General features: G+C 42.2%; 1 protein-coding gene across 1 annotated transcript; it reads right to left on the reverse strand.

Moving 5' to 3' along the window:
- Window positions 1-1,479: 1,479 nt before the first annotated feature.
- On the reverse strand, window positions 1,480-12,164 carry TMEM212 (transmembrane protein 212). Its single transcript, XM_021702638.1, has 4 exons — window positions 12,006-12,164; window positions 3,114-3,173; window positions 1,822-2,145; window positions 1,480-1,536 (listed from the first exon to the last, which is right to left on the reverse strand). Exons 1-4 carry the CDS (start codon window positions 12,162-12,164, stop codon window positions 1,480-1,482), a joined length of 600 nt encoding a protein of 199 aa, XP_021558313.1.
- Window positions 12,165-15,029: the final 2,865 nt, after the last annotated feature.

The following is a 15,029-nucleotide window of genomic DNA, read 5'->3' on the forward strand; positions in this document are numbered from 1 at the left end:
CTCCCACACCCATGAGATCATGAACTGAGCCGAAATCAAGAGTTAGACACTTAACCGACTGAACCACCAAGGTGCCCCATATAGTAACAAAGGTTTGTGCAAGCTACACGTGCTCCTTGGGGGCAGTGGTGTATTTATTAATACAAAAATTCATATCCCATTATGTCAGCTACTCATCCTTGCTAATGAAACATGATCTGCCACCATCATGGATTACATGGCTTCAAGTCATCCAAAAACGCTCACCGAAGATTTGCTGTTTATTAAATTTATTGAGAACTCTCACTACTGAACAAACTACTGTTGCATTTTATGCAGGTGGGAAAATGGAGATTCTGTCCAGAAGTTACACTAAGAGAATCCTGTGCTAGGAAGAGAATTTTCACCAGAATCTCTTGGGGCATGTGTTAAAAATGCATATTCCCTGCCTTCAACCCAGAGTTTCTGCCATAAGAATGGGCCAGGACAGAAGCCAGACATATGGTTTAACAAGAACCATGGGTGATTCTGATGTCATTGATCCACTTTGAGAAACATGTTGTAGTTGTGTTGGGTCCTATACCTAATTTAGAAATCACACACCAAGAAATTACTCTGAGCAAGATGGGCAAAGGCAAAATTCTGAACTTGGAGAACTTTGCTCTGTTTTCAATTAATATTTTCTCTTCCCAGGCACTTTAGGTGGCCTCACTATTGGGTTTCCAAGAGGCTGACTTACCAAGCTCTGCAGATACTTTTTCATTCTTTTTTCTCTGACTTCCATCCAATGTTAAATCTTGGGTGTCATGCCCAAGATGGCAGCTGGATGTCTGATTCGCTATCCATGCCAATGGGTTATGGGTAGCCGATGCTTTAATGTGTGGTTTTCCTGGGTTTATATTCCTTTTAACAAAGGGCTCTAGGAAGTTGGGATGGTCCCTACAGGGGGAAATCTCACATTCTAAACTTCTAAATGCACTGGCAGTACGGCAGTCCGCTAGCCTCAATTCTCAGGAGGCCTCCTTGCAAAATCAACTCTGTTCCTAAGAATGTACAGGATTTCCTTTGCAGACTTATGTAGAAGTTGAAGAGGACAAGACTGACCACAAAAGGTATCGAGAGTGCCAAGTTCTTGTCTTCTAGCTTTGCTGATTTGTGTTGATAGGATCAAACTGGAAAAAAAAATTGGCTAACATAACCCAAATTCACCTGACCTTAATATAATACTAACTTGAATCGTAAAGCCAGTATAAGAGTTTGTTGTGGAAAATATCTCTTTCCAGGAGGAGGCTGTGCAACTCACAATGGAGTGACCCAGTATCAGACATAGGAATTTGGAATCAGAAATCACTCCCAGTGGTTCTGTTCTAACCCTCCTTGAGGTCAGAACAATGCATCTTGATGATCTAGCAGAAGAGAGAGGGTACAAGGTGGGTGACAAGAGGGCCCAGGATATATCTGGTCTGTTAAGAGAAATAGCTCTGGGTTCTGAATCTGGCCCTACTGCTCATTAACTGTGTGACCTTGGGCAAGTTTCATAAACTCTTTAGCTTCAGTCTGTAAAATGGGAAGAACACTGAGAGTAAACATCCAGTTCATATTTCTATTACTATCATATTATCAATATTATTCTTAGCCATCTGGGAAAAAGTTAGAAAGCTAAATTTGATGTTGGTATATATCAGCCTCTCTGCTGGGGCAGAAGTAAAAAGGGTGGGAAAATTTTGGTTATAGAAGACACAGTGATAAATAAGAGAGGCAGATTAAGTACTAATATGGCAGACTTCCAATTTTAGCATTCAGGATGGAATAAGAATGGGTTCCCCCTTTCTGGAAACTTACATGTAAGTGTCTCTTCCAGATAAGTCCTGCAGAAAGCTTGATGAACACTGTCAGGGACACACAGAGCATGGCAAAGCTCAGGCACAGGTCGAAGACCTTAAGTGTCAGGTGGTACTCTTCATAGTGTGGTGGGTCCACACAAGCTGATGGGAAGTTTGCATATGGAAAAGGAACGGCAACTGCATAACCAAGGTAATTGGTCCCTGCTATCCCTGAAAACGAGTAGAAGCAATATGGGCCAAGGAGAGCAGATTCCAAGGCTACTGCAAAATGAAGTGGACATCCCATCATGCTCAGAATCACAAAGGTGAAACTAGTTTCCCACTGAAAATAAAGCAAAAACAAATTGTTACTTTGGGAACTGAATTCTTCAAAAGCTTCTCAGCAATACGAAGAAAGATGTCAGGTATGAATCTCTTTTACTGGGAAGCTAAGGAGAAATGCATTGCAACTTTCTCTTTTAGGCCATTTTGTTCTCCTCTTGAATCTACAATATGGGGGAATAACATATCAGCCAACTGGGCCAAAATTGAAATGAATTCCATTCAGCAAACATGTGTTTGTTTTTCTTCTATCGTATGTTGACAGCCAGTCTGGGGTGGGAAAAACAAACATGAGTGCACAGAATCCTTGCCTTATCCTAGCACCTTGCTAATCAGGGCATGGTCTATGGTCCAGCAGCATTGACATCCCCGGAAGTTTGTTAGAAATGTAGAATCTCACAGGTCACCCAGATCTACTGAATCAGACTTCGCGTTTTAACTAGATTCCCAGGTGATTCACACGTACATTAAAGTTCGAGCCATGGGAAGACCTATGATCAGATCAAGGTAGTCTTTCTATACCATGGGATTACTTGGCTAACACTATTGATATGCAAGATATCATAGACTTTTCACCCTTTTTTGGGGTGGTGGGGAGAAGTAACAGAGACACTGGAAGGAGATCCCAAACTGAGCAGTTGAACCTTTAAAATACATGCTTAAAAACAGAAGAGCCTATAGATCCATTTATTCAAAATGAAATTCAGGAGCATTAATGTTGTGTTGTCTCCAAACTGGAACACTTATTTACAATAATCACAGGAGCTTGTAGAAAATGTTTGGAGAAGAAATCAGATTAAAATTATTCATTTAAAACCTAGTTTATTACTGAAATCCATCAGAGTAAGGCATCAGTCAGACAGAATTCAATGACAATTGGAAGTCAAGTTCTCTATGTTCCATCCTGAACTTGTAGAGATTTGACCTTCAAACCTATTCAACCATCCCACTCGATGTCTATATATTTACCAGGTATCTCTTGGTCCACTCTTTGTGAGCCAACAGCAGAAGTATACCAGTCATGATGGCCTGTGAGAGGGAAATGGAAAAATAACATCCGTGATAGAATGTACCTCTGGAAAGAGTTCAATCTGTCAATCTGGTTGACAACTTTATTATGAACCAGAAAGAACAGCAAATGGCTAAATGAGTTTATGACTCAGATCTCCTCCTCATCTGGGATGACAATGAGGCCAAGAAGCCATCAATGTCATACAGACATGATTCATACAAGCTCATTTTTTGATTTTCTGTGCTGCCTTTGCCGTCACAATTATAACCTTCACTAGTAAGGTAAGGTGTCGCTGGCATAAAAGCTTGGCTTTATAACCCTTGCCTTATGTTTTATTTTGATTCATTGTCTACCGTTCATCTTTCTCACAAATTGCTAAAATTACAAATGGGAGGAACCGGAAAGGAAACATGTCATAGAACCCTGAAATCCTGCCCAGCAACGGCGTTATCTTTTACTTTCTGCTTTTCTTTTGAGATTCTGCAGCCTCAGCCTGCTGGTGGGATGCAAATATGCGATTCCTGTTTCTCAAGTAATAAAGATTATAATTAGAGTGAATGCATGGTGGGACATTAATCATTCTGGGTGCAGTGGTGTCCAGCTTTCCAAGAGGTTTTTTTTTTTTTTTTTTTTTAAAGTCTCCTTTGAGGGAAAGAGACCCAAAAGTGCAGAATGAAAATAGTTAAAGAGGGAATGGTGTCACCAGAACTGAGCAATATATAATGAAAAAAAAAAAAAATTCTGGGCTCATCTTTAATTCAGCTCCGAGTCTGATGAAGGAGACCTTTGTGGTCACTGAGCCTGGAAACCACTTATTCCCTACCCATAAATCATTTGTTCCTGGTCAAGGAATGTTTTGAAGTTAAGAGAGAAAACTAGAAAGAGATATGCCTGAAACAAGATATAGAATGAGGGCAGGACTAAAAGTAGTTACAAATTAGGTTTTTAACAGAGAAATAAATATGACTGTATGTATAGTATCAATAAATTTAAGGGGAAAAAAATCAGTTTCTACTAATACGGTTGTGTGGTATGTTGTTTTTGTAGCTTCTGTGTCCAGCCTGGGTTGTTGTTGTTGTTGTTGTTGTTGTTGTTGTTGGAGGTGGTATTTGGTATTTTTGTTTTGTTTTGTTTTGTTTTTTTGAGATTCAGCTTTTCATTTTCCTGGCATATTTTATTTTGAATGTCCGACTTAGAGAATTTGGGGGGGCGGGGAAAAGCACACACATGTACACTCACACAGAACTTCTCGTGTAGCTAAGTCTGAAACTCCAGACGTGGCATTGCCATACCATAAAACTCCAGTGGATAAAAACAGAACCATCTGTAGTCAAAGGAGGTTGGCTTGATTCTGCAAGAGGAAAGTTTCCAAGGGACCCTGTGGAGGTTGAGCCAGCATCAACAGCACAACAAAACAGGAGAATTATTAAGAGCAACTGAGCACTGATACTGAGCCTGGGGCCGGTCTTTGCCTTCAGAGGCAAGGCCCTCTCGACTGACACGTCACTCCTCTGAGAGAGAAACACTGGATCAAACAAGAGAAAAGCAAAAGAGACGCTCCTCTGCTGGTGTAACTCCAAGCAGATAGCTGGCATTATTAGATGCTTAGATTCCAGGTTGCCTTAACTACTTTAGCACGAACCGTTGCTTTCCTTTCAAAAGTTGAAAAATGCTGCAGGATTGCAGTGGCCTGTTATTTCTGTTGTAGCTGCCAGCTTGAATTTTGCTTTGTTTATACAAAACTTCGAAAAGATCTTTCATGGAGTAGGCTGGTGTATGAATGCCATTCAGTGACTTGTGAAATCCACCCCATGGACGGTGGTGGCTCAGGAGCAAGCACACCCATCTTTCCTGGTGCCCCCCCGCCAACCCCCCCGTCCGGTGCCTGTGAGCCAGAGGGCGAGGTGTCCCCTGAGTCACAGCCTCCCTCTTCTTGCTTTCTTTTCTTTTTTCTTCTTTTCTTTTTCTAAAAATATTTATGTATTTATGTATTTATTTGAGAGAGAGAGAGAGCACACATACATGTGAGCAGGGGTGGGGGTAGGGTGGACAGAGGGAGAGAGAGTCTCCAGCAGACTCCCCGCTGAGCGCGTAGCCCCGATGCTGGGCTCCATATCACCACCCTGAGATCATGACCTGAGCCCAGACCCAAGAGTGTGACACTCAACTGACTGAGCCACCCAGGCACCCTCTTTTCTTTTTAAAAACATTATTACTTAGAGAGGGAGAGGGAAAAGAATGTAAAAGGAAGAGTTTTGCGGGTAGGGAAGAGAAGTCAAGTGGGAAAAGGAAATGGGAGAGGCAGTGTCTGAGAGACAAGAGCTGGGTACAGCGGGGCACTCAGGTTTCAGGAAGGACCAGGAGGAGGTGCTTGGAAGGAAGGCCCTCCTCCTGCACTCTCCTCCCTCAGCTCTTTCTGACAGGCTAGCTTTCTGCTGCACGGGGCAGTTCCTGCGACTTGGGTTTTGCAAGAGAAGCTGCTAACACTCTAATTGCATGGGATAATTGTGAGCCCTCCGACTGAATCTTTAAATTGCCCATGTAAAGAATGCAGTTCCCAGAAGCAGATGAATTGAAGGAAGTGGGGAGCAGTCACAACAGAAATAGAAACTTGTAGAGGAATAATTTTAATATGCCCTAATTTATTAACTTACAAACATCTATTGTGGGTCTACTACGATCAAGGGATGTGATAGGCACTGTGCAGACAGCGTCATAACAATTAACATTTACTGAGCGCTTACTGTATGCCAAGCACGACACTAAACACTTGACATGTGTTAACTCATTTAATCCTTGCAATGATGGAGATTTCCTCCTACTTTTTTTTTTTTTTTTTTTTTTTAAAGATTTTATTTATTTATTTGAGAGAGAGAGTGAGAGAGAGAAAGAGCACAAGAGGGGGGAGCGGGAGAGGAAGAAGCAGACTCCCTGCCGAGCAGGGAGCCCGATGCGGGACTCGATCCCGGGACTCCAGGATCATGACCTGAGCCGAAGGCAGTCGCTTAACCAACTGAGCCACCCAGGTGCCCTCCTCCTACTTTTTAAACGAGGCACAGAGAGGCTAAATTGGATGAGCAAGCTCACCAAGTAATAATTATAGATATAATGGTTCCAACTTCCACAGGAATTTACAGTCCAGATGTGAAAGTAATGCACTTAGAAGAACGTCCACCAAATGCGGCAAGAAGAGTGAGTGCTTTCCATGCAACAGGAGTCCAGTGACAAGATACCACTTCTGGGGGAAGGATCGCTGATGAAAGCACCATGGGGGAAACAGGAGCCGAAGCAGGTTTGGAGGGTGGATGTGATTTCAGCGGGAGATGATGGCAGAGGGAAGAGCAGTCTGGGCAGCTCAAGTAACACGTGCAAACCTGGGAACATAGCAGCCAAGCTTGGGCAGACAGTGAGACAGGCGCCCAGATGGGGGGCAGGGCTGGTTCTGGGCACAAACGAGTAGGAAATCAGGCTTGAAAGCCACATGAGGCCAGGTCAAGAAGGGCCTGGAAATTCAGGCTAACATATCTGAACTTTGTTTGGACAATGAAGCAACATTGAAGGTTCTTGAAGAAGGAGCCTTGCTGACACAGCAGAGGTTTAGAAAGATGAGCCTGTCGTCATGTGCATGTTGGGTGGGGATACAGGGAGGCCTAGGTGTCTCTGTAGGAACTTGGTCTTCAAACTGGAAACAAATTTTTTTTTTTACTATTATTTTTTTCAAGATTTTACCTTTTTTTTAAGTAATCTCTACACCCAGCGTGGGACTCAAACCTACAACCCGAGATCAAGAGTCGCTCCCTCCACCAACTGCGCCAGCCAGGCGCGCCCCGCCCCCCGCCAATTTTTTTTTTAAACCTCTATCCATAGCAAGAAATATATTTTGCATCATGGCCAAGTTAAATTTTATATCTAACCAAAATCATAATACTGTTATTATGTGTGATACACTCTGATTCTCTTCTCTTCTCTTCTATCCTATCCATGTTTTATAAACGCTGCTAGTTACCCAGTAGATTGATTTTATAACTCATTAATGAATGGGTTCCCACAGTTTGGCTATTGAGGTTATCTAGGCATAAGACCTGGGTGGGGGTGAGAAGTGATAAGGAGTTGGGGGGAGGTGGTTCACAGTGAGAATGAGAGGAAAGCACGCACAGGGATATGCTTCACAGGAAAAATAAAATTTAGCTGGCAACGGACTGGATGCGGTGGGGTAGGAGTGGGGCTGAGGGTAGGTTGGTTTAGGGCACTGTTGCCCAGAGCACAGTCCTAGGACCAGCAGCATTGGCATCCCTTGGAAACTTGTGAGACAGGCAGAGTCTCAGGCCTCAGCCCAGATTTACTGAATCGGAGTATACATTCTGACAAGATCCCCAGGTGATTCATATGCACATTACAGTTTGAGAAGCACCAGTTTGGAGGGACGGATTGAGTCAAAAGTCACCCTAGGGTTTGAAATTGGGTTCAGAACCAGGAAAGTCAGGAGAAGAAATCATTGCTTTTGGTGGTGATATGATTTTGGGGGGAGAAGCCGAGCTTAAAGAAGCTTAGGCTATCTAGGGGCACCTGGGTGGCTCAGTCGGTTAAGCGTCTGCCTTCAGCTCAGGTCATGATCTCGGGATCCTAGGATCGAGCCCCGTGTCAGGCTCCCTGCTCAGCGGGGAGTCTGCTTCTCCCTCTCCCTCTGCCCCCCACCTCTCTCTCTCAAGTAAATAAATAAAAATCTTTAAAAATAATAAAAAAAAGAAATTTAGGCTATCCAAGTGGAAAATTGGCCATCAGGTGTTTGGCAATCACAGGACTGTTGAAGCTGTAAGAGGCTCAAGTGTTAGTATAATCAAGTCCCTTCTGTGACTGAGCAGGGCACTGGGGCCTTTCTCCCAAGTTCCTGTCTCCAGGCAGGATTCTGGGTGCAGCACTGCTGCCTGCCATTAACTAAGTCACTGGAGTTGCCAAGCCACGTTCTCCAGGATTCAAGTGGAGCCCAGTCCTTAAGGCACTGAATCTCCTTGCTGCATACTTTCTAGCAGCTGATGCCTTTAAATAACCTAGTTCAGAAATTGTAGGAAATCTGCTTATCATGTCGCTGTCAGAAGAGAGCTAGGAGAGTCTGAGGACCAATATTTGCGAAGAATTTAGAAAGTCTGGAATGAGAGCACTGAACAAATACAAAATACTGTATCACTTCTAAAATCTTTTAAAGTCTCAAAAGAGATATGGAGCCTTTTGCAAAAGGAAATATCAATATGATTGAAATGTACAAATTGTCTTTCCACCAGAGGAAGATTCACTCTGCAGGCAACTTAAGAAGTGACTGGTAGGGGCACGTGGGTCGCTCAGTTGGTTAAGCGTCTGACTCTTGATTTTGGCTCAGGTTATGATCTCAGGGCTGTGAGATGGAGCATCGGCCCTGAGCTCAGTGGGGTGTCTGCTTGGGATTCTCTCTCCCTCTGCCCTGCCCTCCATGCCCCTCTCCCTCTCTCAAATAAATAAATAAATCTTTAAAAACAAAACAAACAAACAAACAAACAAAAGTGGTAGAGAAGGTTGTGGAATGAGTCAGAGACCTTTTGAAGTTGACCCCAATGAGATAGAACTGTGGTTCACTAGGAAACTCGCCAGAAAAAGAAAAAAAATCACATTGTTCCAAACTTAGACATCATTAAAAGAGTGAGCATTCTTTTTTTTTTTTAAAGATTTTATTTATTTATTTGAGAGAGAGAGAATGAGAGACAGAGAGCACGAGAGGGAAGAGGGCAGAGGGAGAAGCAGACCCCCCGCCGAGCAGGGAGCCCGATGCGGGACTCGATCCCGGGACTCCAGGATCACGACCTGAGCTGAAGGCAGTCGCTTAACCAACTGAGCCACCCAGGCGCCCAAGAGTGAGCATTCTTATTGCTTTCCTTCTCCTGAGGATTTTTTTCCTACTTTAGTATAAATACCAGCTTGACTTTTAGTCCTTGCAACCTAATCAGAGTTCAATGGTGTGAAAAATTTTGTACCACCAGAGCATGGGACTCATTCACTTATTCAACCATATTTATTGAACAATATTTACTGAACACTTAGTATGTGACTCACTCTGTTCCAAGTGCTGCAGGTATAGCAGTAAACAAAAAGAAAAAAAAAATCCCCACCGTTGTATAATATACACTTTTTTGGGAGGGGTATAAACAAACAATGAATAAGTACATTATATAGTATATTAGATGGTAATAAAGGCCATGGGGAAAAGAATAGAACAGGGAATGAGAAATTGGGGATGCCAGGTGTGGGGGAGATTTACAATTTTAAATAGGGTAATGAGGGTAATGAAGGACGGCATCAAGGAGAAAGTGACATATCTTCAAAGAATTAAAGGAATTTAGGGAACATGCCATGTGTGGGAAGAGGCTTCAGGCAGAGAACAGACAGTGCAAAGGCCCTGAGGCAAATAACAAACCTTGGAATATTTGAACACAACAAGGAGCCGTGTGATGGCTAAGGAAATGGAATGAGTGAGGGGAAGGGTGGTAGAGATGAGGTCCCGGGAGGTAACAGGATGGGGAAACTCAGCTGCTCATCAGGGAATGGAATGGGAAAGTGAGCGGATGGCAAGAGATTAGGAAGGAAGGGCTGGACAGAGCTTGGGCACTGATGGGATTCAGGACAAGTGGCCCCCAAGTATGCGGCTTTGGCATATTGATTATTTTGAATTAAAGTTATTTAGGAAACAACAGGTGCAAGAAGAACACTGACTCTCCTCTCTCCCCCTGAAAGCAGGAAATGAATTCCCCATGTGAAGGGTACCCTCCTTGCACTGGAGGGTAGAAGTTTTCCTCCCTCACAGCACAAACGAAAGGCAAGGTATTAACTAGCATGTGCGTAGAGCTTTAACACTGGTGAAGCCCTTTATTATACAAGCTTTGTTCAAATTTGGTCATTCTCACTGAGCATCTTAGGGTCAGATAGTGTCACACGGACTCTCTTACCTGCAAAATCCCTCATGTTCTAGGTAAAAGCAATGAAGAACTAGCTGAGTGAAGGTCCTGCTCTTGGCCATATGCCAAGAATGTGAGAATCAGGACTTGAACATAGGCTCCATCTCCTCAGTCTTACCTTTTGGATTCCAATTCCCCATGCTGTCAATCTCGGAATCAAACAGCCACCAAGGATCTGTGCTGGACACAGATCTTGTCATTTCTCTGGGTCTAACTGATAAAACAGATCTTGGTATAGAATAAACCTATATTCAATAATTTTTGATCCTAATCAAATCTCAGTATCTGTTGAATGTTCTATGATAGACAGTAGGGATAGACAAAGAATTTAGAAAAAGGGATACAGAGTTGGACTAGAATTGTGGTTTTGTTAAACTTTGGGTCAGTTCTGAAGTCAGAACTAAAAAAAATTAATAGAATAGAAAATATCAGACGTCGTTTCACACAGAAGGCTAAATATTGTTTTGTGAAACTTTTGTTATATAGATTTAGTTATATGTATATATCAAAATCTATCTATTTACCTAGAGAGAATTTTAGGGATGTATTTATGTACATTCTAGGTCCTGATATAAAATGTTTTTCCTAATCTTTGCATTCCAGTAGATGTGTAATAAATATTTCTTTGAATGAACGTATGGCTTCAGGCAGGAGATGGGGTAAAGAGCAGATGAGAAAGACTGGGGAGGTAGATGTAAAAGAATGTATTAGAAAAGAAAAAAAAAAAGGAAAAACACCATCCCACACTTTCCTCATTCAGTTCCACATTCCCACCATTCTGTTTTCTCCCATCTACTCACCATCCTTGAACCCCACTAGATAAAGTTTTTTAAAAATTGAGACCTTGTTTGTTTGTCTGTTTACCATTGTAACTGAAGCATGCAGTAGACTATCAGTACATATTTATTTAATAAGTAGATTAAAATTATATGTTCTAGGGTCTTACTTTTAGGTGATATCCCAGTAAAAGCTGTGTTTTTTTTAAGACTTAAATGTTAGTGTGTCCCCTCGTGACAGCCTCTCTCAAGAGTGGCTACATTTTAATAGAAAACTCCTAAAGATCAAAAGGCCTTTAAATTTGAAATTCTCTAGAGTCCAATGGTGAATGTAAGGCATCACAGGAAGCAATGAGAGAAGGATTTGTTGCAAGCCTCTGTAACTCCCCTTAAACCATACCACCACGGAAGACATCAATTTGCAAGGCTAGATGTGTTCATTTCTTTGACCCAGAGAGCTGGGGTACCAGCCCAACCCTTCATTTGTGCAGTCATTCAGTCAGCAGACACAGAGCACCTACTTGGTGCCGACTTGTACTTGGCCTGCGCACCCTTTCCTCATGAACTGCGACGTTTGAGAGGTACATCACCAACTTCTTGAATGACCTTCAGTTCACACAGTTGCATGTGAGGGCAAATGTGGGAGAACTAAGATTTGGGGCTTGCAAATCTTGGATCACGTCGACACACCTCAGTGTTTCTAGTGAAAGCGTTAGTCTGAAAATTATTTTTGTTCCCCATTTTTACATTATTTTTTATGGTTTACATTTTTTTTCTAAATTCAGATCTCACAAGAGAGGTTCCAATTTCTCAGAATACCAAGGTGACAAGATTAAAATAGCTTTTTAAGAATTTCTTGAACAGCATTTCATTATAGTACAAATGATGGTATATATGATAAAATGATATTAAGAAAGATCCTACATTTAAGAGGCAACTAATGGAAATCAACTTTCTATGGTAAATTCTAATTTCTGTAGAATTTGGACTTCTCTGTATTGTTGGAAAACCTAAAAAGGACATGTATTCTTTTTCTTCTTTCCCTCCCTTCTTTCCTTATTCTCTCAATATATGTAATAAAATATTTTCCTACCAAAGCTCCATTCCAGATGGGACAAACAATCCAGACACTCCATCCGGTGAACCAAAGCTTGTAAGAAAAGACAGGGAAGAAAGCAGTAACTCCAGAGAATACACTGAGAGCCCCCAGGGAAATGAGAATTCGGCCAGCAGCCTTGTATAGGCTCTGCATTTTCCTCTGTGACCTGGGTCCTCGATCTCAAAGATGTTTTGTTACCAAAACATGAGGGTATGTCAGGCCTCGGTAAACAGAAGTTTCTTAGAGACAGTAGCCATGACACATGTGGACTGTTGATCTACTTGGAAACAAGCTTCTATTTGTTTCACCAAAGATAATAACATGTAATGAAATAATCCCTGACATAAATTTGATACAATAAATTCTAGTACTAGTTTACTAAGAGAGAGAGTGAGTGAGTGAGAGAGAGAGAGAGAAATCGTTCCTTGTTTTGGATTACCGCCTCCATTCCCTTCATTCTGCCCTGTCGTGGGGAGTGCCCACTTCCTGGCTTAATCAGATTCAAAGGCTTGCTGACTGAGCTAATTGTTTCTCAACTCAACCTGCCTAGTGGTTCCAGCATAAAGCCAACATCCTTTGTGCACAATAGATCCACATTCCCAGCACAATTTCCCACAAAACAAAGTAAAAATAAGCACTCTGATCACTTTTCATTACATCTAATTTAAATGATTTAGAGCAAAAACAAGACCTCTCCCCATCTTTCAAAGTTCAATTCTACTACAATTTTTTTTTAATTTTTGGTAAAGATTTTTGACATGGTTTCATTCCCAAAGAAGCATAGGCTTCATTATGGAGTTCTGTCTTGTTTTCATGAGACCAGCTTTACCTTATTTTACTATTAATTCAATTATCAAGTAGAGGACAAAGATGGAAGTGTATGCAGTTGTAAAATAAACTTCGAGGAGTAGTTTATTAGTTGAATAAAATACGGATCTCTAATCATTCTTGAATCATAATTCAAATTTTAGATATTGGGCTTATGTACATTTAAGCAACTGTCAAAGTTTATTTCTTAATTCCTCACGCATTTGAGAAAGTGGTACGTATTTGCTTTTGACTATTAGGACATGTTTTCCTCTACTAAGATAACATCTTGAAAACACAGACCACTTTCTGAAGCTACCTGAATAATTTTCCTGTTCAATATTAATGCCTTTTCCCTTAAATGAGATGATAAAAATAATTTTTTGGATAGAAATGCAGTGGTTTAGAACATGGATTTTGGCATGAGACAGAGCTAGGATCCATTATCTGCCAGGTATATGTCCTTGGGCAAGGGCAAGTTACTTACCTTTCTAGGTCTGTTTCTTCATATGGGAATAAAATTAGTGTTTATCTCACCAGGTGGTGATTGAGAAAACGAAATGAGGCAATCCATGTAAAATGCTCAGCACCAAGCTCTGCATAGCAAAGAAGCTTCGTCCTTTCCCTATTGTTACACTGGGCGGCCCATCTTTGAAGTTCTTTCAGCAAAGGACAGAAAATTAGTCTGAAAATTATTTTTGTTCCCCCAATTATTTTTGTAACCCCACTGTGGTTACTACTGTTTTTATGCATCATCTTATCGCATCCTACTGTCTCTTACGCAGCTCCCAAAGGACCCTTCCATGTCCCATGAGGAGGGAAGCTGCTCTCGGAACCTCTGCTTTTTTTTCTTTCTGTCTTTCTGCCTTTAATAGCCATTCCACCATGTGACCCCGATTTTGAAGCCATTGCTTTGCTGGATATACAGGACCCAGGAAAGCAGCTCAGGCTTTCTGCTACAGCCATTATTTCCCATCTGCTCTCAACACTGTGGGAGTATATTCTCTCTCTCTTTCTTCCTCATGCCTCTAGGTAGGTTCCACGAGGGTAGAGGCCTTGCAAGCCTTATGCATCCCCTAGATGTGTAAGACGTTGTTGCCAACACCTAGACTTGGGTCTGGCCCAGAGTAGGTACTTAACACACATTTGTTGAAATCATGAATGACTGCTCCAGACTTTCCAGCTGGGCACTTGTGGCCCCGAGGGTGTGCCCCCACCCAGAGCTATGTGTGTCCAGCACGCTGCTGTGTGCCAATGTTAGTGGGTCCCCTCGTGACAGAGGGAAAGGGTCTGGGCTGCAGAAAGACTTGTTTGTGTTAGTATTTGGTTTGGGCTGTTTTGACTTTTTCCTTCACTTTTTATCTCAAGGTTATAGCTACGTGACATGTCAATATACTGTGGGTCAGATCACTCTCCTCTGTTTGCATGTTTGGAAAATAAAGACTGTTGAAATACTCATGTTAAACAGTACAAAGACGGCAAACATAAGAGAATATTTTTTGCTCTAATCTGGGGGGGCTCTTTTAGTGTTTGTAACACTGACAGGCTAACCCTGACATTGCCGGGGTGACTTACGAACCGGAGTGTATTCATGATTAGAAGCGTCCTTGCCACTTAATGTAACGAAGAGAAGGGACAGAGGTAGAGCTAGAGATTTCTCCATGGGTGTTTTCCCAGCCACCCCTTCCCACAGGAATCTGTCCGCACTCATTTCCTTAAAGCACAGAGATTTTCAGGGAGGGCAGCTACTGGGAAAGAAGAGAAAATATAATTCTGCTTCTGACCAGGGTTTCCTCTCAGCTCAGCCATGTCATCTGTGTTCCCCAGTGTCTGCAGCCAGCAAGGCTCACAGAGCCCCTGCCCCCCTCCAGGGCCCCTGGCCCCTCCAGGGCTCTCTGCTTCCCCTTCGGCACTGCTGGAAGGTACGTCTGCAATCCTCTGTGAAGGTGGTGGAGTCAAGATCTTTGCTGGCTGCTTTGCAGACCCTACCTTCCTTCTTATCCAAGGGGGTCCAGCAATCTTTGCTCAGGAAAGAATGGCAGAAGTTGCACCAAACTCTTCAATCCATCTTTGCCACAGAAGAAAGAAAGAAAGAAGAAAGAAAGAAAGAAAGAAAGAAAGAAAGAGAAGAAGGAGGAAGGAAGGAAAGAAAGAAAGAAAGAAGAAAGAAAGAAAGAAAGAAAGAAAGAAAGAAAGAAAGAAAGAAAGAAA

Source organism: Neomonachus schauinslandi, chromosome 1 (genome assembly GCF_002201575.2).
Source record: "Neomonachus schauinslandi chromosome 1, ASM220157v2, whole genome shotgun sequence".
Lineage (NCBI taxonomy): Eukaryota > Metazoa > Chordata > Mammalia > Carnivora > Phocidae > Neomonachus > Neomonachus schauinslandi.